Source organism: Staurois parvus, unplaced genomic scaffold (assembly GCF_062004578.1).
Source record: "Staurois parvus isolate SC_StPar_1 unplaced genomic scaffold, SC_StPar_1.0 ptg000662l, whole genome shotgun sequence".
Taxonomy (NCBI): Eukaryota; Metazoa; Chordata; class Amphibia; order Anura; family Ranidae; genus Staurois; species Staurois parvus.
In genome coordinates, this window is record NW_028318458.1 from 3,386,550 (window position 1) to 3,412,982 (window position 26,433).

The 26,433-nt window shown below is 41.2% G+C and overlaps 1 protein-coding gene across 3 annotated transcripts in view; it reads right to left on the reverse strand.

Moving 5' to 3' along the window:
* Positions 1-26,433, reverse strand: part of ADGRE5 (adhesion G protein-coupled receptor E5) — a 157,544-nt gene that overhangs the window by 107,994 nt on the left and 23,117 nt on the right. The window contains exons 2-6 of one of the 3 annotated variants that reach the window (XM_089651778.1): positions 23,828-23,842; positions 21,104-21,121; positions 14,717-14,734; positions 7,406-7,435; positions 5,004-5,033 (exon numbers count right to left, since the gene is read on the reverse strand). In XM_089651778.1, coding sequence (XP_089507904.1) covers positions 5,004-5,033; positions 7,406-7,435; positions 14,717-14,734; positions 21,104-21,121; positions 23,828-23,842 — 111 coding nt within the window. The remainder of the gene's footprint in view (positions 1-5,003; positions 5,034-7,405; positions 7,436-14,716; positions 14,735-21,103; positions 21,122-23,827; positions 23,843-26,433) is intronic. The other 2 variants (XM_089651779.1, XM_089651780.1) reach the window with 2 other exon arrangements.

Consider the following 26,433-nt stretch of genomic DNA (forward strand, 5'->3'; position numbering starts at 1 on the left):
AGACTAGAGTTGGTTTTCTGGAAAAGTGGATCCAAACATTCCATTATTTGTTCTTGTTTTGTTAATAGGGATATGGAAGTGGACCTCCAAAAAAAGAGGACTACCTGTAAATTGTATGGCTGTGGAAATAAAATGGCGGAGTAATTGTTTCTTTTTATTGTGATTGGTCCAGAAAAAAGGATAATAGAGCAATATCAGGGATGGAGCTAGATTCCATAAGAATCACTGTATATGGAGAATATATTGGTTCAGAATATCCAGATGTGATGGGGGAAGGGCAATCCCACTATGTGTGCAAGTAACCCACTCTCTCCCGTCAGCATTTCTAGCATATTTTAGGTGTCTCTGGGAACATCTGGTGTTGTGGCATTGGCTCTCTGTAGCAATTTAAAAGAATTTAGATTTTTTTTTTCCATTCAGTATAACAGGATATTGAGGCTTTACGCATGAAAATGTAAGCTTTATCCACTCCTCATCGGAAAGTATTCATCCGAGATTTCAGTGACACTCTCTTGTTTAGCTTATAAGTGGCTCATCCTTCCTTGCCTGTAGCATCCCGTAACATTTAATACAATATAAATACGTAAGAGCAAGGATGTAGACATGTAAACAATAATAGCTCAAAATAGGTATTTATTGAATATACACTATGCTTTCTTAAAAATATAGCTAACACTGGACGGAAACACTCCACTAATCAAAGGCCTGAAAAGAGAGACATGGATGCTGGCCACAAAACCACAGGGAGTCTTGCCACTTCTCTTAGCAAGCCACGTTTTTCCTGCTTAATTTACTCACCAATGTTTAAAAATTGTCAGAAAATATCAAACCAAACAGTGGATGAAAATTGAAGATATTGAGCTTTAATGTGTTTTTTTTACTCTGGTGATTTAGCTTCTGTTCATGGTAAATTGATTAACATTTTTAGACTATACTTTAGAGGCACAAAGTAACAATAAAGTTGTAGTAAACTTAACTTTGTGACTTTACCTTCAGGCAAGCTTATAATAAGGCTTACCTGTAAGTAAAATACACTGTTTAGGAGAAATTTGAATGTTCTGCACCTGGTGACGACACCGGCGCAGGTGCTCTGAAGGAACAGCATACCCATGCCGTCCCTTCAAAGCTCTGTGCCGCAGCCATGACTCTCATGCACATGCATGAGAGATACGTCATCACGGCTTGGCGGGGGAAGATGGAAGCCCTGTGAGTTTCAAGGTAAGTCTTTCATAATGTGCTAGTATGAAATGAATACTAGCACATTATGATATTACCTTGCAGGGGGACCAGACTTTTTTTTTTATTTTTAACCATTTCCAGTCTGACCCTTGTATATAAACGGCTGGCCTGGAGCAGTTGCTGTTCATAAATGGTGCCCGCATTTTCAGCTTGTGCTTGCTCCCTGGGAGCGCGTGGCACCGCAATCCGGAGCCCGCTGTGTCCTGCGGACACAGTGGAACACCGATCGCTGTATGGGACCTCGGTGTGAGGTCCTGATCATGTGATCACTGATTGGCCAATCAGTGATCACATAAATAGCAGTAAACAAGATGTCACTTCTGACATCATTGCTTACGTGTGAAATCTGTGAATGATCACAGAGGTCACATGGTACAAGGCTATTCCCAACAGCCTTGTACCATGTGACTAGCTGCGACCCATCACAGCTCTCACAGTATTTCTCAGTGGCTGCAAGAATGCAGCCAGAGAGAAGGAGAAATGATTGCTTTTACAGCCTGTATGGGTGTAAAAGCAATCAGTGTAAAAAAAAAAATAAATCTTCATCACCACCCACAAGTAGTACAGTGTCACTATAGTGACACTGTACTGCTAGGGTGACAGTATGTTAAAAAACATAAATACTTATATTAAAAAATAAAATAAAAATGTTAAAAACATTTTTAAAAACTATAATTTTTTGTTATAAACTAATTTGGGTAATTTTTTTTACTAAAAAGTTAGCTGAATACATTTTGGCCAAGATTTATGAAGAAAGATAATTTATTTGCAAAATTTTATAAGAAAAACACTTTTTCTCAAATTTTTTGGACTTTTTCATTTATATAGAAAGGAAAAATAAAAATCCCAGTGGTGAATAAATACCACCAAAATAAAGTTTTATCTGTCTCAAAAAAATGCTAAAAAATTCATATGGGTACAGTGTTGCATGACCGCACAATTGTTATTCAAAGTGTGACAGCGCTGAATGCTGAAAACTGGCCTGGACAGGAAGCGGGTAAAAGTGTCCGGACTTGTAGTGGTTAAATAACTTTACTACTGCTTTAATGTTAACAATGACATGCACCTACTGTATGTTGGACATATTCATGCAAAGGATAAGATAAGGCAAAGTTTCTGCAATATAACATGCAGGGAAGAAATGTATTGCATAGACAATTGGCAAGTTTTGAAATTACAGATGACAAATATAATGGTAGACTTCTTCAGACTGTTCACAGGAATATACAGTTGCAAGAAAAAGTATGTGAACCCCTTGGGATTATGTGGAGTTTTGCATGATTTGGGCATAAAATGTGCTCTGAACATCATCTAAGTCACAACAATAGAAGAACACAGTCTGCTGAACATAATACTACACAAACATTAGATATTGCCATGGTTTAATTGCACATAATATGTAAACATTCACAGTGCAGCGAGGAAAAAGTATGTGAACCTTTGGACTTAATAACTAGTTGACCCTCCTTTGGCAGCAATAACCTCAACCAAACGTTTCCTGTAGTTGCAGATCAGACCTGCACAACGATCTGGAGTCATTTTGGACCACTCCTCTTCACAAAACTGTTTCAGTGTAGCAATATTCTTGGGATGTCTGGTGTGAATCGCTCTCTTAAGGTCATGCCACAGCATTTCAATCGGGTTGAGGTCAGGACTCTGACTGGGCCACTCCAGAAGGCATATTCTGTGCTGTTGCAGCCATTGTTTTGTTGAATTACTTGTATGCTTTGGGTCATTGTCCTGTTGCATCACCCATCCTCTGCGGAGCTTCAGTTGGCGGACAAATGGTCGTACGTCTTCCTGCAAAATGTCTTGATAAACTCTGAAATTCATTTTCCCATCAATGACAACAATCCGTCCAGGCCCTGAGGCAGCAAAGCAGCCCCAAACCATGATGCTCCCTCCGCCATGTTTTACAGTGGGGATGAGGTTTTGATGTTGGTGTGCTGTGCCTTTTTTTCTCCACACATAGTGTTGTGTGTTCTTCCCAAACAACTCAATCTTGGTTTCATCTGTCCACAGTATATTTTGCCAGTAGTGCTGTGGAACATCCAGGTGCTCTTTTGCAAACTTCAAACGTGCTGCAATATTCTTTTTGGACAGCAATGGCTTCCTCCATGGTGTCCTCCCATGTACTCCATTCTTGTTTAATGTTTTCCTTATTATAGATGTGTCAAAAAAAATGTTAGCATGTTCCAGAGATTTCTGTAGGTCTTTAGCTGACACTCTGGGATTCTTCTTTACCTCATGCAGCATTCTGCGCTGTGCTCTTGCAGTCATTTTTACAGGACGACAACGCCTAGGGAGAGTAGCAACAGTGCTAAACTTTCTCCATTTGTAGACAGTCTGTCTTACCGTGGACACATGAACATCAAGGCTTTTGGAGATACTTTTGTAACCCTTTCCAGCTTCATGTAAGTCAACAATTCTTGATCGTAGGTCTTCTGAGAGCAATTTTCTGCGAGGCATGGTTCACATCAGACAGTGCTTCTTGAAACCAGTAAACCCAAAACAGGTGTGTGTTTTTTAAGGGCAGGACAGCTGTCAGCAACACATCCAATATCATCAAACTGATTGGAGTCAAGGTTGGCTCACTCCTGGCTCCAATTAGCTCTGGGAGAAGTTATTAAGCTAGGGCCTCACATACTTTTTCCTCCCTGCACTGTGAATGTTTACATGTTATGTGCAATTAAACCATGGCAACATCTAATGTTTGTGTAGTATTATGTGCAGCAGACTGTGTTCTTCTATTGTTGTGACTTAGATGACGTTCAGAGCACATTTTATGCCCAATTCATGCAAAACTCCACGTAATCCCAAGGGGTTCACATACTTTTTCTTGCAACTGTATGTAGAATAATATAGGAAATTCCATATAATTGGTTGAGAAACTATAAAAATCCAAACCAAAAGTATTGCATATTATATTAAATATAGGGGTATTTGAAACTTAGCAGTACCTTTAGACATACAGATCACATATGAGTATATGGCACAGCATCCTATGTACATCGGATCTAGGTGTCCTTTTATCATGCAGCGATAAATGACCGTTGCTCAGTTCTCCGGCATTCTCAGAGGATCAGTTCTCTGAATGCCTTGTTATGAAGCGGTGTAGATCGCTTCTCCGATTGAAGAGAGAAGTGATCAACAAATGCTTTGAACGCTAGAAAACGGATGCTGTTACAGCAATCTTGTGAGATTACAGTAAGAGATCAGTCAAACATTCTTTACTAAGCAGCGGTAAATTGCCGCTGCTTCGTTTGTGGTTCCCCCAATTCTCCACCTCTGGGCTGGAGAATCTGGAGGGAGAACACAGATCGCCATTGAAGGGCTGACATCGATCCTTCATACACTGGCCATCTGTGTGCTGAGATGATCAGCGGAGAACATGTTCTTCGCTGATTATCTCTGTTTCCTAAACCACTAATGATCGGAGATCAGCAATGATCCTCAGGATCGCCGCTGATCTCTGTTTCATAAAAGGACATCCTAATCATATAAGAGCTGCAGTTCACAATCAAGTAGAAGCTGCATCAAACGAACAGCAAGTAGGAGATTTCACCTGTCACATACCCCTAATTTGTACATATTTAAAAAAAAAAAAAAACTATTTATATTTTGTTGTGTCAACCACTACACATTAGGGACTTTGAATTGTTTGGAGGCATACACAGATGTCACTCCATATAAGTTGATGATAGAATTTAAACCTTTACAAATAAATATTTTTAGACTGCATTTTAAAAAAAAAAAAAGGTTTCCTGTGCTATAGATACCTTGTGTGAATGGTACTGTAAGAAAAGAAAATAGTTATGAGATGGGTTCTTGCAACTAGGGAATACAGGTTAAGGCCTCATGCACCCTGGACATTTTTTCTGCTGCTGCTGCTGTTAGTGGCATTTTTTTGCTGCCTCTAACCACCCCTGCATGTTAGCGTATGTGTCCATGCACACATAGGTGTTTAAAGGAATTTAGACATAGGGGCGTTTAGAGGCAGAAAAAACCCCACAGCCAGTGCGTCCAGGAGCAGTAGAGTTTGGCAGAAAAAATGCTTGACATGCCTAAACGCATCTAAACACACCTAAGCACATTTAAACATGCCTAAGCGCTAGGCTCGCTTATCCCTTGAGTGTCAATTCATTTCATTGGCCGGAATAAATTATTATTCTGGCCAATGCAATTAACACCTAAGCTTGTGACGGGCCTAAACGTCAAGCGTTTTTTCTGATAAAAGTCTGCTGCCAGGAGTAAAGGAGTCTAAGAGAGATAGCAACACAGTGTGTATAAGGTCTAAATTGGGATGTTATTTCTCTATTATTGATCTCAATTACACACAGTACATTTTCTTCATTAAACAGAGGGGAGAAGCAGAACACACAAAGTTATATAATTGTAGCACTACTCCCTTAGGAGTCGCTGGAAGATTTGGGTCCCGCTATAGTCCTGCATGGCTAGACATCACGCATTTCCACAAAAACTTGCATCCAGATTCAGAAATCAGTCCTTGAGCTTTGGTTTTGTTCTTTGATTTAGGGGATTTGATCTGGGATAGGGTTAGGGGTGTACAGGATGTCCAAGGGAACTGATGAACTGAGGACAACTTCTTGGAACTATTTACAAGCCTTACTGCAGCACAGTCTCTGTTGGAGAACTAGCCAGCATCTCCTTAGTGTACCACCCAAGACTCTAGATGAATTCCTCTTTATTCAGCAACCCCCCCCCCAAAAAAAATAAAAAACAAGAATAAATAAAAGTAAAAAAAACAGAAAATATTAAATCAACAAAACATGAAAAGGCTAAATTTCTTTTAATTTGCAAAAATAAGTGCCATAAGATGCCACCAGCACCAATTTTAAAGACAAACTATATATTAGCCAAATATAAATTAACTGTATAAACCAATCAGACAGAGAAAAAAACAAAACAAAGAGATAAAGTTACAAAACTCCACCGTAATCAGCAGCCGCTCAGCTGCCACACTGGCCCCAGACCCCCGCCATCTTCCTCCGTCCTTTCTTCCTTTCCCTCTGCCACCCCTCACCTCAGCTGAAAGATCCTTTATGACGTGGCAGCATCCCACACGATCAATTGGCATCTGCTCCCCTCACCCCGACCATTGTCCGTCCCGCCCCTCCTCCTGTCACCTCCATGACCCTCCGTCTTCCTTGGCTTGGCTCTGATGGCTCCTGCCGGGGTGCAGAGTCCAGACTGTGGCTCTCAGTGTGGACAGGCAGCCTCCCAGCACTACACTGCTTCCCTCTCATACACATTGGACCCCGATCATCCTACTCACATGGGGTTAACCCTGCAACCAGAGCACACCCCCCGGAAGGCAGCGCCTAGGGTGCACTGCCACCTAGGGGCACCTGGGCGCAGTACAGGCCAGCACTCTGTTTGGGCTATTCTTCATTTCTCTGCAGGGTCCCCCTCTCCTCATACACAGGGAATGATGAGAGAATGATGGTATCTTTACTCTGCACAATTGTCTCACAGCCTATTCACACACATGACCATTTTGTACAAATATACATACACGTGACAGAAGGCCAGTAGCAGTGAACTGTTGGCTCCCCCTAGGATTGGAAGTAAAGAAATTAGCCCAGGACCCCGGACGGTCAGCAGTCTCTGATTAGGGGACCAGTCCGTACATCTCCGGTACACACGCTGGCACACACGATCCTCCAGCTGTAACAGGGAGCCTGCTAGTGACCGAATGGGGCGTGTCCAGTGCTGGCTCCGCCTCCTCCTACTCAGCTAAAGCCAATCAATGTTATAAACATCCCCTTGAGGAGAGCATGCATGTAATTAACTCAAGACTAATTTAAAATACATCTATAGGGAATACAAACATTTGCCAGAAATCTTATACAAGTTGAAAAGACAATCTTATCGTAAATGCAGTGGACACCAACATGGAGATGGAGAACAAGTATATCGATATATCCAACCTGGTGTAAAGTACATCTCTGGGTTCCCACAGATGTACTTTACACCAGGTTGGATTTAGATTTGGAAACTCTTGCAATAGGTAGATATAACAGTCAGTCGTGTTTATATTAGGTGTCCATATTGGCCAAATGGGCCAAGGTCTAAAGGAGGTATGTCAATGCTCGAAACATTAGTGGTGAATATGTTTAGACTGTATTTGGAAAAAAAAGTTTACCTGGGCTACTGGTATTATTTATGGGTTTTTCTGTAAGAAAACAAAATGAGTATGAGATAGATATGTAACTTTGTAACTATGTATCAGAGTTAGGTGTCTTCAACAGTATCTGTTACTCTATAATGCCATTTGACAACAATTAACACTTTCAGCCATGAAATGTGAACAGTTAACACACCACAGACTTAATAGCACCCATGGGATTTGATTATGTAATTAAAACATGGTGGCTAAACCTCCCATCATGTTCTTGGACAGTCAACATCTGCCTTGACACATTCTATCAGAACTCATTTTAATCAGCAGTCTTCTAAACCATAAAATTACCCTACCAGTTTGTAAGCAGATGCAGTCTCTTTTCTCCACTGCAGGTGGTGCTCAACTGTAGCAGCATTGCAGACGGGAGAGGAAGTCAGGTGAAACACACTCCACTATGGTTTCCTGGGTCACCGGGGAAACAATCTGATTGGATGCTGCCACCCCATGTGACTAGTGGCCATCTTGAGTCAGGCAGAGTTTGTTTAAGACCCTGGCCTATTTGCGAGTGGATAGCACAGGGTCAGGTCTCCAGTTTGACAGGGAAAGTGAATAGAAGCAGTCAAAAGTTACAGATGAGTAGAGACAGGCTAGGGACACGTCATCCTTCCTGGTATCCTCCCATTGAGGCACAGACCGACAAGGCCGCATTCCTCCCTCTGAGACAGACGCTGTTGGCACATCAAGACCTGCTCTGCTCCACATTGCTGTGAGTGTTCCCAGTCAGGTGCCTTCCTCCAGGGCTGTTGTATCGCTGAATTTTGCCTTCAATGCAAATTTTGTTTACTGCAACTGGATTCCGTGTAGGTACTGCCGCCACATCAGTAGTGAAGCAACTTCAGCTCATCTATCCAGCTGAAGTGAAGCAGAAGTAAAGATAAAAGCACTAAAAAATGCATAGGTGTGAACAGAGCCTAAAAGAAGTTCATCAGTCTGCTGCTTCACCTTTCACTACTCAGTCACAGTTTAGAAGAGAAAAATCAGGTCTTCTGCCTGACAAATAAGTCTGTGCTGTGTGGCAAATATGTGTAATTCTCAGGCATGGATGGACAGAAATACAAATCCTTTGCCTGGTAAAACAGCTCATATATGTATTTCATCTATATATTTGGCTGCCAGCCTGGCATATAAGAAGTAGGAAATCCTGGTTCACACCAGTGTGGCTTGGAAGTCGCACTGCTTCAGCACAACGTCAGCCGGCTATTCTGTGCGATTTCATCGTGGCTTGCTGACACTCATCAGTTAACAGATGATAATGCAAGTCGCAATAAAGTACACAGAAATAGTGCAGGAACCTTTTTTGAAGTTGCTGCGACTTGAGTCGCACTGATTTGAATGGCTCCATTGCTGCAAAAAAAAGTAATTCATCCTCGAAGATCACGACAGAGACTCTAAAGTTAGGTTTCTGCTGGTTTCTAAGGGCTCGTTCACACTTGACTGTTTTACCAACTCTTGCCAAATGCCCCTATAGCGTTTGGCAAGCGTTGGTCCGGCGTTTGCGGAGCGTTTTTTAACGCTCGGCAAACGCTCCGCAAACCCTGCATGCGCGGTTCAGCGGGGTTGCTAGGCATTTGCCGAGCGTTAAAAACGCCCTACAAATGCCTATAATGAAGTTTGAATGGTGTTACCACTCCGCAAATGCCCCACAACCACGTCGCAACCGCACCGCAAACGCCAGCCGGGCATTTGCGGAGCGGCACCATAGACTAGAATAGGAGGCTTCAACGCCTCCTGACTCGACCAGAGGTGTCCGTTTTGCCACGACGCTAACGCTCCCATTAGAACAGTACCATGTGCTGCAATGTGCAGAATTGTCCGAGGCGTTTGGGAAGCGGTAAAAACGCTTCCCAAACGCCTTTCTGCCGCTTGCACACAACGCTAGTGTGAACGTAGCCTTACAGCTTACAAGCATCTGTTGTGTGTTAATATTGGAGGGCTAGCATCTGTTGTTAATATTGGAGGGCTAGCATCTGTTGTTAATATTGGAGGGCTAGCATCTGTTAATATTGGAAGGCTAGCATCTGTTAATATTGGAGGGCTAGCATCTGTTAATATTGGAGGGCTAGCATCTGTTAATATTGGAAGGCTAGCATCTGTTAATATTGGAAGGCTAGCATCTGTTAATATTGGAGGGCTAGCATCTGTTGTTAATATTGGAGGGCTAGTATCTGTTAATATTGGAGGGCTAGCATCTGTTGTGTGTTAATATTGGAGGGCTAGCATCTGTTAATATTGGAGGGCTACCATCTGTTGTTAATATTGGAGGGCTAGCATCTGTTAATATTGGAGGGCTAGCATCTGTTGTGTGTTAATATTGGAAGGCTAGCATCTGTTGTTAATATTGGAGGGCTAGCATCTGTTGTTAATATTGGAGGGCTAGCATCTGTTGTTAATATTGGAGGGCTAGCATCTGTTGTTAATATTGGAGGGCTAGCAGGTACTGAGATTCTGAGTAGAAAATAAGGGGAGAGGAGCTGTGGTTTTTGGGCTCATGCACACTGCTGCTCATAAATGTGAGTTCAAGAGCTTGTTGGCATTTTTTTTTCCAAAGCCCTTGTGTCCGTTCACACAGACTTTTATCAGAGTTTAACAGCAGGAGAGTTTAGGGCCAGTGAAACGTCCCTCTCCTGAATGAAATTCTGCGTTCAGGAGAGGAAAGTTTCACTGGCCCTAAACTCTCCTGCTGTTAAACTTTGATAAAAGTATATGTGTGCTTTGACATGTAGGAATGTTTTGGCCAAAAAACACTAAATGTGGCAAAAACCTGTGTAAAAACGTACATAAGTGCTAACTGCATTTAGCACTTGGGCGTTTATTCATTTCAAGGGCAAGTACTCTGAGCAATGGAATTAATAAAGTGCTAAATGCGGCTAAACATGGGTAAACGCAGTACCGCGTTTACACACATTTTTGCCACGTTTAGCAATTTTCTGCTGCTAGCAGAAAAATGCTCCAGTGTGTATAAGATCTAAGTGTCTCTGGTGTGAAGTATGGTCAAAGTTTTTTTTGGCTATACTTCTCCTATGGATCACAGGAGTGCAGTTCATTCCGCACTCCTGTGACCTGTTTTCCGCTGAAGCCCGCTGTTGGCTGACGTCACAAAGCCATTCCAGGCTCTAGGAAGATTCCCACTATATGGTTGGGATCCGCCCCAAAGCCTAGACTGGCAGCTGGCTCAGCCTATCAGCTGCACTGCTGGGAGATTTAACCAGCCTCTACTGCCCTCTCCATAGCCCAATGCTCCAGTGAGCACAGGAGGGACAGAGCAGAGAGCCAGAGACTGACAGTGACTGACAGTCACCACTCTCTGCTCAGGAAGAAGTGGAGAACTGAGTGATCAGAAGTCTTTAATCACTCAGATCTCAGTGCAGAGCTGGCAGTGAGAATAAGGCAGGCCACAGATGACACGATTTTCTTTCCCTCAACCATGGATCGCAGAAAAGAAAATCACACAACTTCCGCATCACCACTGTTAGTGTTGATTGGAGAATCCCTCCAGTGGAGCTATTGTGTTCTCCCAGCAGTGGGGTGCAGGTAACCGCCCCGGCTGGGAGAACACAATGATCATTGCTAGTGGCTATAGCCACTGGCAATAGTCGTATGTAAAAAAATCCAACATGCTGATTGTACGCAAGTTGTACAACAATCAAATTGGATGCAATCAGCCCACGGGCGGACTGACAACTCATGGGGCCCCCAGGCAATAGGAAATCATGGGGCCCCTGTGTCCTCGCCCACACTCAAACCACACCAAAAAAAGCCTGTGAAAGGTACCAGGGGCATCTTATGGGGCCCCCTACTAACCCCGGGCCCTCGGGCAGTGCCCGAGTGGCAAAATGGTCAGTCCGCCTCTGAATCAGCCTGCCCATAGATGGTTCGATTCTCAGCCCATCCCTACTGAACCATGAAACCATCTATGGCCAGCTTTGATTTTTGTTTTTAAACCCTGTACTTCTCTATTAAGAGAAGCTTCACTTTTATTAAAAAAAATTACTATATCAGTATGCTGAAATCTATGTTTTGTTTTTATTTTACAAATTATTTTAACATTTATACTGTTTGGGATACAAAAAAAAATGAATTCTTTTAACAGTGTTTTGTTCATTTTTTGAGAGGTAACACCTTTAAAGTTCCATTTTTGGCCTTTTTCTTTCCTGTCATATTCGTGAAATCAGTTTCTGTTCCTTTTAAAGCTCCTTGATTGTACAGATCTTCCCCACATATCACATTGGTAGGCACATCAAGTCTGAGTCTACTTATCATTTGTCTCTGATTTGTAAATGGTCAATTAAAGAGCTGATTGCATGTCACCATTCATGTTTCTGTGTTGTGTTTGTCTAATATTTAAAATATACTACTTGTGATTATGTTTTGGACAGAACCCAATTAAAATAATAAAAGTAAACAAGAACTATAATGTGTGCAAGGAATATGAAATGATAATGTAATATGTGCTAGGTACAGCAAATCTACCATCATGTACAGCTCACATAATTCACACAGGGATGAAATATTATCTAACAAGTCACTACTGGTCTTTGAAAAACAGACCGTGCTACTACTGTGTTTCACTGTAAACTGTAGTTACATAGTTACATAGTTAGCCTGGCTGAAAAAAGACAAAAGTCCATCCAGTTCAACCATAGAAAAAAAAAAGTTATAATCCTATACCCACAGTTGATCAAAAGGAAGGCAAAAAACCCAGCAAAGCATGATCCAATTTGCACCTGCTGGGAAAAAAATTCCTTCCTGATCCCCCGAGAGGCAATCGGATATTCCCTGGATCAACTTTACCTATAAATGTTAGTATCCAGTTATATTCTGTGTATCTAAGAAAGAATCCAGGACTTTTTTGAAGCAATCCACTGAGCTGGCCAGAACCAACTCTTGAGGGAGTCTATTCCACATTTTCACAGCTCTCACTGTGAAGAAACCTTTCCGTGTTTGGAGATTAAATTTCTTTTCCTCCAGACGTAAAGAGTACCCCCTTGTCCTCTGTGATGACCTCAGGGTGAATAACTCTACACTGAGTTCACTATATGAACCACTGATGTATATACAGTATACATGTTGATCATATCCCCCCTTAATCTCCTCTTCTCAAGAGAGAATAAATTCAGTTCCTCTAATCTTTCCTCATAGCTGATCTCCTCCATGCCTCGTATCAGTTTGGTTGCCCTTCTCTGTACTTTCTCCAGTTCCCCAATGTTCTTTTTGTGAATTGGTGCCTAAAACTGAACTGCATATTCCAGATGAGGTCTTACTAATGATTTGTACAGGGGTAATATGATATCTCTCTCTGGAGTCTATACCTTTTTTAATACAAGAGAAGATTTTGCTTGCTTTAGAAGCCGCAGCTTGGCATTGCATGCCATTATTAAGCTTGTAATCTACCAGAACCCCCAGATCCTTCACCACCATTGATTCCCCCAGTTGTACCCCCCCCCCCAGTATGTATGATGCATGCATATTCTTAGCCCCCAAGTGCATAACCTTACATTTATCAACATTAAACCTCATTTGCCACATAGTTGCCCAATTAAACAGTGCATTGAGGTCGGCTTGTAAGTTGGAGACATCCTGTAAGGACATTATTCCACTGCACAGCTTGGTGTCATCTGCAAAGACTGAAATGGGATTTTTAATCTCAGACCCTATATCGTTTATAAATATATTAAAAAGTAAGGGTCCCAACACTGAACCCTGGGGTACACCACTGATGACCCCAGACCATTCAGAGTATGAATAATTAACCACTACTCTCTGAATACGATCTTTTAGCCAGTTTTCTTTCCATTTACATACAGATTTTTCCAAGCCCGTAGACTTTACCTTACAAATTAGCTGTGTGTGGGGAACTGTGTCAAACACTTTTGCAAAATCCAAGTATACCAAGTCCACCGCCACCCCTGTCCAAGGTTTTGCTCTCCTCCTCATAAAAAGAAATCAGATTTGTTTGACAACTTCTGTCTTTCATGAATCCATGCTGTCTGTTGCTTAAAATATTTTTTTCCAGCAAGAACTCATCTATGTGGTCTTTTATTAAACTCTCCACTATCTTCCCAACTATAGAAGTTAAACTAACAGGTCTGTAATTACTTGGTAAAGATTTTGACCCCTTTTTAAATATTGGCACCACATTGGCCTTACGCCAATCCAGTGGTACTATGCCAGGCACTAAAGAGTCCCTAAAAATTAGAAACAATGGCTTTGAAATGACAGAGCTCAATTCTTTAAGGACCCGTGGGTGTATGCCATCCAGTCCAGGTGCTTTATTCATCTTTATTCTGTCTAAATTTTTTTTAACATTATCATGGCTCCAAACTGTCTCTCTACTGTACCGCAAATGCCCCTCTATTGTACTCCTATTATTCCATTCATTTTATATTAGAACCAATTCCACCATATCTCGTTCTGTTGTACCCCAATCCTCCCTCTGTCCCTCTATTATACCTCTTAATCCTTCCTCTGTCCCCCTATTGTGCAGCCCAATCTCTCCTCCATCCCTCTCCCAAGTCCATTTCCTCCTTTGTATCTACCCCCTCATACTCCCGTTCATTTTATATTAGAACCAAATCCACCGTCTCTCCCTCTATTGTACCCCAATCCTCCCTCTGTTCTTCTATTATACCTCTTAATCCTTCCTCTGTTCCCTTATTGTGTAGCCCATCCCTCTCCCAAGTCTAGTTTCTCCTTTGTAACTACCCCCTCATACCTGACCTGTTCAAATACCTTCTAATACTTGACCTATTCACTTACCTTCTCATACCTTGAACCAGAGTGAAGTAGGCTCAGGTATTATTTAACCACACCCCTTTAAGCCCATCCCACTGTTAACCACACCCACCATCTGGTGTGGCACACTATGCATGCCGCTGTTACCCCCATCCCTTCCCCACCCTATGTAAAGTGGGCATGGATTGTAGGGTGTTTCTGTATTTCATTTTGAAAATCTGGTTGCCTTAGCCTAAGAGCAGACACAATAGTGTGCCTATATTTACCTTTATCAGGATGTGCACCTCTTAAAAACTGGTTTCACTTTGCTACAAAGGACCTAGTTCTTGGCTTTTGTTTTAGGCCCCACCAAATGCCATCCATTGCTTATAAAGGGCACCAGCCTTTGACAGGGTGAGGACAGCTGGTGGTGCTAAAGTCAGGGAAGGGTCCAGGGGCACTTTGGGCATCACTGTTGAGCCCACATGAGTGTTCCTTTGTTCAGATGTAGGAAAACTTTTTTTAACTGTAGTAAATCATTTGAATTAAAAAAGTACTTACCTAATTTGTTGAAGGTTTCTGTTCAAGAGAGAAGAAGTTAAGGTTACTACATCACATTAAAAATAAACCGTAGTATATCCAGCACTCCATAAAAGCTTAATACTCACAGAGCTGCCATCACAGGTTGATTTACTAAAGGCAGAATGAATTTGCACTGCGCAAAGAACAGTTGCACTCTGAAAAGTGCAGTTGCTCCAGAGCTTAATAAATGCAGCAAAGCTTCAGTTTGCAAAGAATTCCCAATCACATGCAGGGAGAATTAAAAAAAACCCAGCAATTTGCTTGAACATGATTGGACAATGGAAGTCAGCAGAGCTTCTGCTCATTTACTAAGCTCTGGAGCAACTGCTCTTGCAGAGTGCAACTGAACTTTGAAAAGTGCAGAGTCTATTTTTTTAAATATTTTTTTATTATATATTTTATTAAATTTTATTTTATACATACAAAAAAACCAAACAGCCATATATCTTATCACAACACATACATCCACTTTAACCCCCTCCCCACCCCCCTATACCCTCTCTTCCCTGTCCAATTCGAATCTTACCATCTCCTTCCCCTTCCTGTCTATCAATCCGCATCTGTAAACTTATTTTCTGTAATCTAGTTATCTAGTTTAACCGACTAAATTCTCCGGCTCTACTACCAGGGGCCCCCTCATTTTCAGATATTTTCCAGATGTTTTAAATTCATACCACCTACTCCATTCTTTTCTACGTTTATCCATTTTATCTTTGTCTATATGGCGTAACTCCTCCATCCTATCAATATAGTCAATTCTATCTATCCAGTCCTTCATTGTTGGGGGGTTCTGGGCCTGCCAAAACTTAGGAATCAAACTCTTTGCTGCACTGATCAGATGGTGTAATATATTATTTTATATTGCTTCACTGACATCTCAGTCTTATGAAAAAGACATACCCACGGATCTTTCTGAAGAGATATCTCCCAAATCTCCTGTATATTGGATTATATCCTGCCAAAACACCTGTATTTTTGGACAATCCCACCAACTCCAACACAATGGTGATATTTCTCCTCGTTGTTTATGTGCCACACTCAGTGTACAATACCATCAAGACAAACATTTATAATTCATTTAGACTGTGTTCATATTCATCACCCTGTGCACTAACTTAAACATTTTAATCTTCTGTTGATCATTTATTTTTGTACCCATGGAAATTTAGAAATAGTATATTGCACACTTTTCCAAATGAGCATACAGAACATAAGCACAGGGTGATAACATAATAACATTAGGGGGCCTTCCCACCTCCCCTATAGAGTAAAGGTATAAATTCCTGCCTCGAGTTTGCATGTTCTCCTTTTGCCTGCATGGGTTTCCTTCTGGTTCTCCGGTTTCCTCCCACACTCCAATGACATGCTGGTAGGTTATTTGGATCCTGCCTAATTCAACCCTAGTATGTGTATATATGAATGTGAGTTAGGGACCTTAGATTGTACAACACCCCTTGAGGGTTAGAGACTGATGTGAATGTACAATATATTGTATGCCCCTTGAGGGTTAGAGACTGATGTGAATGTACAATATATTGTATGCCCCTTGAGGGTTAGAGACTGATGTGAATGTACAATATATTGTATGCCCCTTGAGGGTTAGAGACTGATGTGAATGTACAATATATTGTATGCCCCTTGAGGGTTAGGGATTGATGTGAATGTACAATAAATATATATGTAAAGCTTTGTGTAAATTGATGGCGCTATATAAGTACCTGTAATAAATAAATAAATAATAAATAAAGGTAAAGCCCAGCTCCAGGCACAAGAAAAACAAATACCTCTACAATACCCCCCCCCCAAACACAAACACTGCAAGCATTAAATGCTTGGTAAATCTAGGGATAGAGTAATACAATTGCAGTCTTGCCGCCTCCTCCATATTTAATGCAGGACTAATTGCCCTCTGTTGTAGGTGAGGATGAAAAGGCCTGGCCATAGCTTGGAGTGAAGAAGAGAACAGAAGAACACTGGGCCTGTTTGGAAACCCAATGACTGAAAACCACTGAAGCTGCTGAACCCTAAAGCTGCTATCTTTACATTATTTTTTATCTTTCCAGATTCCCTGCAGTATTCTCAGTTGATTGTTTGGGGTAAGCTGTCTGGTGGTCATATGTGATAATTAAAGTCATAATGATTACTGAAGCTAATTTGCTCTGGCTGTCAGAATACAATAGCCCAGCAGGTGGGATTCCTCCATCCATGTTGTTCGTGTGGATGGAGAAATACGTTGGATTTCTTTCATTCAGCCTGCAGGCTGGCTGAAGGAAATCTATAGGTATATGGACAGCTTAGAGGGGGTTACGTCACATAAGGGAGATCAGGAGCAGTGTGTGTGTTTTCTTAGTGTGTTACCCTCCTAGATTGTAAGCTCGAAAGAGCAGGGCCCTCAATCCCCTCATGTTTTGTATTGTATTGGTATTATTCTGTCACATGTTCTGTCCCCCTTTGTAATGTACAGCGCTGAGCGAACTATTGGCGCTTTATAAATACTGTATAATAATAATAATAATAATAATAATAGTAAGAAGAACTATGTTTAAAATAAAAGTATTATATATACATAAAATATGCAGCACTAAAAATCCATAGTAAAAGGAAATGATACAACGTATATAATAAACGTGTGCAAATAAGTAAAATGTTTTGGTGCTGAGACCAATGATGTGAGTCAATATCATGTATCATACGAAAAAAGGTGCAAATAGTGACATCAGTGGCAAAATCCGTCTATCCAGTGGTATTTGAGAAATGGTCCCAAGACCGCCCCTTGAAGATGTCATTCATGACGAAACTAGTAGGGCTTGGCTTGCTGGATGCTGACGTCCGTGGAGAGGATTGAGTCACGAGCGCTGTAGTGAGTGTGAGGGGAACAAGAGACTGTTATACCATTTGCTGTTTTATGCTGTTATACTGGTGTCGGTGAAGACACCCTTTTTGTGAGTGTAAATCTTTATTAAATTGTTGGATACTTTTATAAAAAAACTGGCTGCACCATGATTTTTTCTTTCATTCCCAAACATGACCTCGGTGGAGAGATATAAAAAGAGAAAGTGATATAATGCTCCTGGAACCGTTATATTGAGTGTGGATACCTACCTTATGGATGATTGTGTAGCTATTGATCATCACACCTGAGAAGTTGATTCATTGCATCTGCTCCCAGAGCAAAAAGCGTTTTTTGCTGATCTAGAGATTGATCAGCATGGAGCTCTGGTGAGTTACCCAACTTTACTTTGGTGGTGGATTTTGGCACAATTTCTTTGAGAGCACTTGAATTTGAAAAGGATTTGTTTGGACATTTGAAGAAATTTAGAATTGGACAATTTTTATATTCACAAATTTAATTATTTAAATTACTTATGCACTAAAAAATAGTTTTGCACATAATTTTGATATTTTTTTATATTAATTGAGAATAGATATATATATATCTTTTGCACTAATGTTTTTACACTAAATTAGGAATAGTTTGTGGTTTTAGCGCATTCCTTTATTTAAGTTATAGCACTAAGAAATTTATTTGGTTTCTTTTAGGTGGAATTGCTGCTTTAAAGTATTAAGGGTGTGGCGCTTTTATTACACTTGTGATAGCACTACATATGTATTTACAGTCTACTCATTTTGGGTTTGAATACCTAGAAGTGAACCAGAATAGGGTGACAGTTTCCCCAAGTTTTCGATTCGTTGATTCTACACTATGTGTATTGATGCAAAGTTGGCAAACTAGCTAGCCAACAAGAAAATTGGTCAACAGCAGCCATGTATATTGGAGGGTCTGAAACAGAAAAAATTTAGTTTTTTTTAAATCCTCCCCTAGACCAATGCCTGTTTATCATTTTGTAGTCAGTTTGGGGAGTACATTTTCAGAAACAAAAACCTCATCAAGCTGCAATGCATTTTTAAGATTATTGCAGTTCGGCTTTTTACTGACACCTCCTTCTAGTGCCTGCTCTACAAATGTATTATTTATGGTTTACAGGTACTAATATAGCGCCGTCAATTTACGTAGTGCTTTACATATATATTGTACATTCACATCAGTCCCTAACCCTCAAGGGGCATGCAATCTAAGGTCCCTAACTCACATTCATACATACACATACTAGGGCCAATTTAGATAGGAGCCAATTAACCTACCAGCATGTCTTTGAAGGGTGGGAGGAAACCGGAGTACTCAGAGGAAACCCACGAAGGCACAGGAAGAACATGCAGACTCCAGGCAGGTCTTTAAAGTTATTATTGTAACAAAAACATGGAAGAAGTATGTGAAAGGTGAAAATCACATTTGAAAAATACTTTATAGTGGCTTTCTGGTTGGAATAGTAAAATCTCCATTCTGAATGTGTGCAAATATAGTAACCTCCTTGCCTGGAGGAAGGAATGGAGGGAGGGCTATGGAGCAGGAATGGCACCTAGACAGGATGGCAGAGGATAGAGTCGGGCAGGGGAAGTGTGACATTTTTGATGTTAGTGAAATAAGTAAACCCTTCTGTTCCATTCAGAGCTTCTTTGATTGTATAGATCTTCCCTCATGTCACATTGGCAGGCACATCAAGTCCGAGTCTACCAATCATTTATCCCTGATTTGTAAATAATCAATTAAAGAGATGTTATTGTTCATATTTATGTGTTGCTTTTGTCTCATAATTAAAATATACCATGTTATTATGTTTTGGACAGAACCTAATTAAAATAATAACAGTAAACAAAAACTATATAGTATGCAAAGAATATGAGATGAAAAAACAATATGTGCTAGGTACTGCAGCTCATATCATTAACACAGGGGTGCGGTATTATCTAACATGTCACTAATGTTCTTTGAAATACAAAACTATGCTATTATTATGTTTTACTGTAAACTGTGACATTGTCATGGCTCCAAATGGTCTCTCTATTGTACCCCAAACCCCCTCTCCCATTGTACCCCAATCTTCCCTTTATCTTCCTATTAAAACCCAATCCACCCTCTGCCCCTCTATTGTACCCCGATCCTCCTTCTGTCCCTCTATTACAACCCTCAAGTCCTCCCTCTGTCCGTCTACTGTAGCCCAATCTCTCCTCTGTTCCTCCTTGGTACCCCAGTCCCTCCTAGCACCTTGTACCTGACCTGTCCAGGTACTTACTCATACCTGACACATCCACCTACCAGACCCCAGCACTGCAGTTATGCACTCAACCCAGAGCAGAGTAGGCTTAGGGATTTTTTAAACCATAACCATGTAAGCTCCTCCCACTGTTAGCACAATTAGACCACACCCAGCATCTGGTGTGACATGCTGCGAATGCTATTATTCCATCCCCTACCCCACCCCATTAAACATGGATGAGGCCTGTAGAGTGTCCCTGGATTTCATTCTGGTAACCTTAGTCTAAGAGCAGGCACCATAATGCACTTACTACCTCTGCACTCTATGCATTACTTACTCCAGACCACTGCACTCTGTGCATTACTTACTGCAGACCACTGCACTTTGTGCATTACTTACTCCAGACCACTGCACTCTGTGCATTACTTACTCCAGACCACTGCACTCTGTGCATTACTTACTGCAGACCACTGCACTTTGTGCATTACTTACTCCAGACCACTGCACTCTGTGCATTACTTACTCCAGACCACTGCACTCTGTGCATTACTTACTCCAGACCACTGCACTCTGTGCATTACTTACTCCAGACCACTGCACTCTGTGCATTACTTACTCCAGACCACTGCACTCTGTGTATTAATTACTCCAGACCACTGCACTCTGTGTATTGCACACTCCTACCCTCCGCATTCTGTGCATTACTGTGATTCCTGCACTCTGTGAATTAGGTCCACTAGACTTCAGGACTCTAGACCTCAGAACACCACTTATGTACTCTTGACCCAGAGCAGAGTAGGTGGTTTTATTTAACAATAACTCTTTAAGCCCCTCCCGCTGTTTGGCACAATTTGGCAAAACCCTTCTGGTATGGCACACTATGCTCACCACAATTACTCCTGACGTGTGGCCTTTAAGGTGGCCCAAGATTTAATTTTCAAGATGTGGTCACCTTAACTGACTCCATAATGTGCCTGAATTCACCTTTATTGGTATGAAAACCCTCTTCTCTGCACCTCTTAAAAACTGTTTTTTACAAGGGACTTAATTCTTGAATTCTGTTTTTAGCACAGCCAAATGCCATGTATTGCCTAAAAGGGAAACTTGCATCTGACAAGGTGAGGAGCTTGGCACTACAGTCAGGGAAGTGCAGGTAATACCCATGGGCACTTTGGACATCACTGTTGAGCCAACATGCCCGTTCCTTTAATTTAGACGTAGGAAAACTTTGTTCAAGTGTAGTAAATCATTTAGATTAGAAAGTACTTACTGTCTTGTGCTGGGGTAACTGTTCAAGAGAGAAGAAATTAAGGTTACTAAATCACATTACATTCAATACTTGTTCTACATCAATGACTAAAATTTTGTTTAAAACATTGATAGGCATGACATCTACGCAGGTTTACAGGGAGATCAGAAATTTCAGACTCTGTATTTTTCTTATGACAGTTTTACTTTAAAGAAGAATCCCAGGCAATTATTGAAAAAAAGATCATCGAATTATGAATATAGGTGAAAAATATATGAATATATGAAAAATATAGGTACTGTGAGAGAAAAACTGGGATGCAAGTGAAAATTGTTTCTGATTGTATAAGATTTCACTAGTATTTGCATTGTAATACTAGGGGTAACCAGATGGGCTCAAAAGCGGTACAAATCATGGATTTTGGTCCCTTGGATTGGCAAAATTAAGACTTTGTTCTTCCCTAAGGCCAGGTTTTGGATTTGGCTGGCCTTATGTGGCCTACTTAAATAGATAGGCAAGAAAACAGGCTGGGGTACCCCAGTGATGCAGTCATCAGCAGGTGGAACTATGGTGCACAATAAGGCTTGTGAAAGGGGTGTGACTACTTTGAAATGCGCTGCCAGCACGACCCCTCTCCCTTACCATGTACTCCCAGGCTCATCCTCTCCTGACTGCATTCATTCTGCTCTTGTGTGACTCATCAAGCTTCAGCTTGCCAGTGTCGGCTTTACACATGACAGCTTGCTGGTGTTAATATCTGAACTACAACTAGCTCTCTGCTCAGGCTTTGGATCTCCTGAGGCTATTTCTTTGTTCAATGTTTTATCAACATTTACTTTTTTTTTTTTAATTCTCAATAAAATTTCTAATACCACTAACATACTCTTGCACCCTGAAACCGCGCTTATGTTCTGTATCAGTTGGATTTTTCCAAAGATCTTAATCAAGGAGCTGATGTCAGTGATCAGTGGGACATTAGATGATTTATAAACTATTCTCATATATTGTATGTTTCGCAGATCGCACTACACTACTCCTCACCTCACCCCTTCAGTCTCCTCTCTCATTACTAACCTACTAAGTGACATATCAGCATGGATGTCACTCCACTTCCTCAAACTCAATCTTTCCAAAACTGAGCTCTTAGTATTCCCTCCAGCCCATGCCCCCTCCCATTACTTCTCCATCAAGATCAATAACACAATCATCAGTCCCTCCCCTCATGCCAGGGTGCTAGGTGTAATCCTAGACTCCCATCTGTCCTTTCAGCCCCAAATCCAATCACTGTCCAAATCTTGTAGACTTCACCTCTGCAACATCTCCAAGATACGCCCGTTCCTAACCTCCGAAACCACTAAGCAACTTATTCACTCCCTTGTTATATCTCGCCTTGACTATTGTAACTCCCTCCTCATTGGTCTACCTCATCGCAGGCTATCCTCTCTTCAGTCCATCATGAATGCTGCTGTCAGACTCATCGACCTTACCAGCTGTTCTGTATCTGCCACCCCTCTCTGTCAATCCCTCCACTGGCTTCCCAGTTGCACAATGGATAAAATTCAAAACATTAACAATAACATATAACGCCATTTATAACTCTGCCCCAAATTACATCACCAATCTTGTCTCCAAATATCATCTACACCGTCCTCTCCACTCCTCGCACGACCTCCTGCTCTCTAGCTCACTTGTCTCCTCCTCCCATGCTCGTCTCCAGGACTTCTCCAGAGCTTCCCCCATCCTCTGGAACTCTCTACCCCAATTTATCAGACTATCGCCTACTCTGCTCACTTTGAGGTGATCTCTGAAAACCTTTCTCTTCAGGGAAGCCTATCCTGCCCTCAGCTAATAATAGAATATTCTACCCCTCCTACCAGTCCATCCCCCACAGTTACTACCTTTTGTACCACTAGCCCCTCCCTCTTAGATTATAGGCTTCAAAGAGCAGGGCCCTCCTATCCCTCTTGTATTGAACTGTATTGTTGCTGTGTTGTCTCCCGTTATATTGTAAAGTGCTGAGCAAACTGTTGGCGCTATATAAATCCTGAATAATAATAATAATAGATTATATTTATTCTTTGATCAATCAGCATGGGGGTGTGAGTACATTTTGAGAAACAAAAATCTCATCCAGTTGAGAGACATGGCATTTATAACATGATTACAATTTAGATTTACATTGAGAGTGCCCTCTAGTGGGTATTCTAAAAATCTCTATAGTTAATATTGTAGAATAACATGGAAGAGGCATGTGAAAGGTGCAAGTCACATGTGAGTTACTTTAAGGTGAATACTACAATAACACAATATATGCACTTAATGAAAATACATTACACATTCCTTTGATAAAAACAAACTGTGCAGAAAGAAACAGAGCTTGCCATTGCTGACTTCCTTCTAGAAATTGCTGTTGCCTGGCTGTCTGCCTTCTAAGACACAAACAGGAACATGCATGCAGATGCAGAACATCAGAGTGAAGCCAAAGCTCCTTCTTCTTTGCCCCAAGAGAAAGTGCTGAAGAACTAGCTCAGCATAACAGCCAAGAAACTAGCGTTTTAAACAGGAGTTCAGCATTGGCAGTCTCGGCATTCTCAGCCCCTGTTTCAAGTAACAAGAAATGAAATTTTTGATCTAGTAAACTTTACAACATAAATGAACAGCTGTATACACTTCAGTGTCCAGTAAAGCCCTGTATAATCTTGGCTGTGAAAATGTTTGTATGTGTTATCTATAAAAGTCACTTACCAGTAGAAGATAAAGCTATTGGAATAAAAAAAAGAAACAAAAGATTAAATTAATAAGGAATTAATATATTAGTAAAAAAAAGATAATTTCTTTATACAATTTACACATTTCCACTATACGTAAGTCCCTATTCAGCTCATATATGAAAATGGCAACCTAATTCATGTATCGTCCCAATATCACCCAAACCATACTCTCCGCTCCTCACACGACCTCCTGCTCTCTAGCTCCCTTGTCTCCTCCTCCCATGCTTGTCTCCAGGACTTCTCCAGAGCTTCCCCCATCCTCTGGAACCCTCTACCCCAATTTATCAGACTATCGCCTACTCTGCTCACTTTTAGGCGATCTCTGAAAACCTATCTGTTCAGGGAAGCCTGTCCTGACCTCAGCTAATAATGGAATCTTCTACTCCTCCTACCAGTCCATCCCTCACAGTTACTACCTTTTGTACCACTAGCCCCTCCCTCCTAGATTGTAAGCTCCAAGGAGCAGGGCCCCCCTAACCCTCTTGTATTGAACTGTATTGTTGCTGTATTGTCTCCCGTTATATTGTAAAGCGCTGAGCAAACTGTTGGCGCTATATAAATCCTGTATAATAATAATAATAATATTGTGATGTGCTGCTTTGAAAAAGGGGGTTATATCAGTTTTGGTGGTGTTGTAGTGAGTTGGTAACTCATTTAAAATGATCTGACTGGCTTACCGCAGCGCACATTAACACTTGACACAATGCACTTTAACAGACATTTGTTAATGAATCTCACTGTGTACATGGCCCTTAAAAGCTGTAAGTGCTAGGCTTTTTAAAATGAAAACTTTTACAGTCCAAAATCAATTTCATATCTTATGATTTTTACATGATTTTCAAAAATGTAGTAGATTAGCATACAGATCATAAGGGTTCTTTCACTTTATTGCAAAAGCATGGCAATACAAAAAAAGTCAAGCTCCCATTTCACATAGCAACATTTCAGACTACGTCTAGCCCTTTATCAAGCTCAGAGTATTACAGATGATAAAATAGAAAAATATGCCTCATTCTAGTCCAGTGGAGCCCACAATTTATTTTGAAATTCCTGGTAGCGACAGTCCTCTTTTCCCAGGTACTTTGACCTGGATGAACTCAACTAGTCTTTGTCTTCCACACACATACACATACAGTATACCTTTCTTATTGTGTGGCCTCCATGTGTTCTGCAACTTTTAAAACCATTTTCACCAAATAACGGTAGAAGGAGACAAGCTTTGTGAGCATATACACACAGATATCAATACCTATAAACTATGATAATTAATGAGATAAAAAATCAAACACTGAGTCCCTTGTGATCAAATCAGTAGTGATGTCAATGTCAGAGAGAGGAACCAGTGAGAGATGTGTGCGGGGGGGGGGACCATAAGATCGACACTTCTGGAAGTGTCAATTTCTGAGGAAACTTTCCTTGGAGATCAAAGCGGCATTTGGTGGTATAGGTGGCAGAAGAGGTGAGTAATTAATTTATTCCATACAGGAAATACTTATATATTTACTTTATAGTTTCAATTTTGGTGACAGGGTTGCTTTAAGACTTATGATAGCCATACAAAGCTGGAATTTTGTCCAATTCCTGCGGAATCAACAGAAATGTGTGCCCTGCCAGCTTGAAAAACTTTGATTGCAAAATCAAAAGAGCAGATTAGAACACAGTTGGTCAAACAGTGACTGCATCCAATCAGATGCAGGCCTCTGGGGTTGATGGTTGTCCAAATACAATAGCCCTCGCTGAACATTCCTCCATCCATGCTGTTTGGCATGGATGGCTTAATCTATTGTTTTCTCTTTTCCAGTTTATGGGACTGAATGATAAAAATCAAAATGTGTATGGCTAGCTTTCAGCAGCCCATACACTCTGCATTTTTTTTGTTCAACCAGTGGGTTGAATGAAAGAAAATGCCTCAATTCCCCAATCCACACATTCCAGGTGGATGGGGGAATCACTCCCACTGTGGTATTGTTTTTTGACAGTGGGGAGCTTTCCTTGCTGTCAGAATACAATGATCAGTGTTGTTGGCTGTAGCCAGCAACACTGATCGATCAACAAAAACCCAACAGGCTGGTTCAACAGAAATTGGCCAATAGATCCAACCAGCCTGTCCATATATGGATTGAAATTTGGTCGGTCCTTGCTGAAATGGCTGAATTTTGATCTGAGTAAGGCTGGCTTTAAGCAGCTATTAGTCACATGATCTTTTAAGGAGAAGTTTAGGGTTATAAAAAAACCAAACATACATAATCACCATTATGCTGCAGTGTTGGTGTAACCGCTGAACTCTCAGTTCTCGGTCTTCTTGGAGCAGAGAGCGCTGGTTGTCAGTCACTGCTCTCTGCTCTGCCTTTCTAGTGGTCAGTGGAGAGCCAGGCTGGAAAGGGGGTTAGCACAGCTGGCTTTGGCTCTCAGCTATGCACTGAGAAGTGGAGCCAATTGTCCATCAGCATGGGCGGATCACGACAATAGGGTCAGGTTTCTTTCAGAGCCTGGAGCACCACTCTGATCACTCTGGGTCACAGGAGATCAAAGGTAAGTGCACTCTTGTGACCCACAAGAGAAGTATTGCCAAAACAGCTG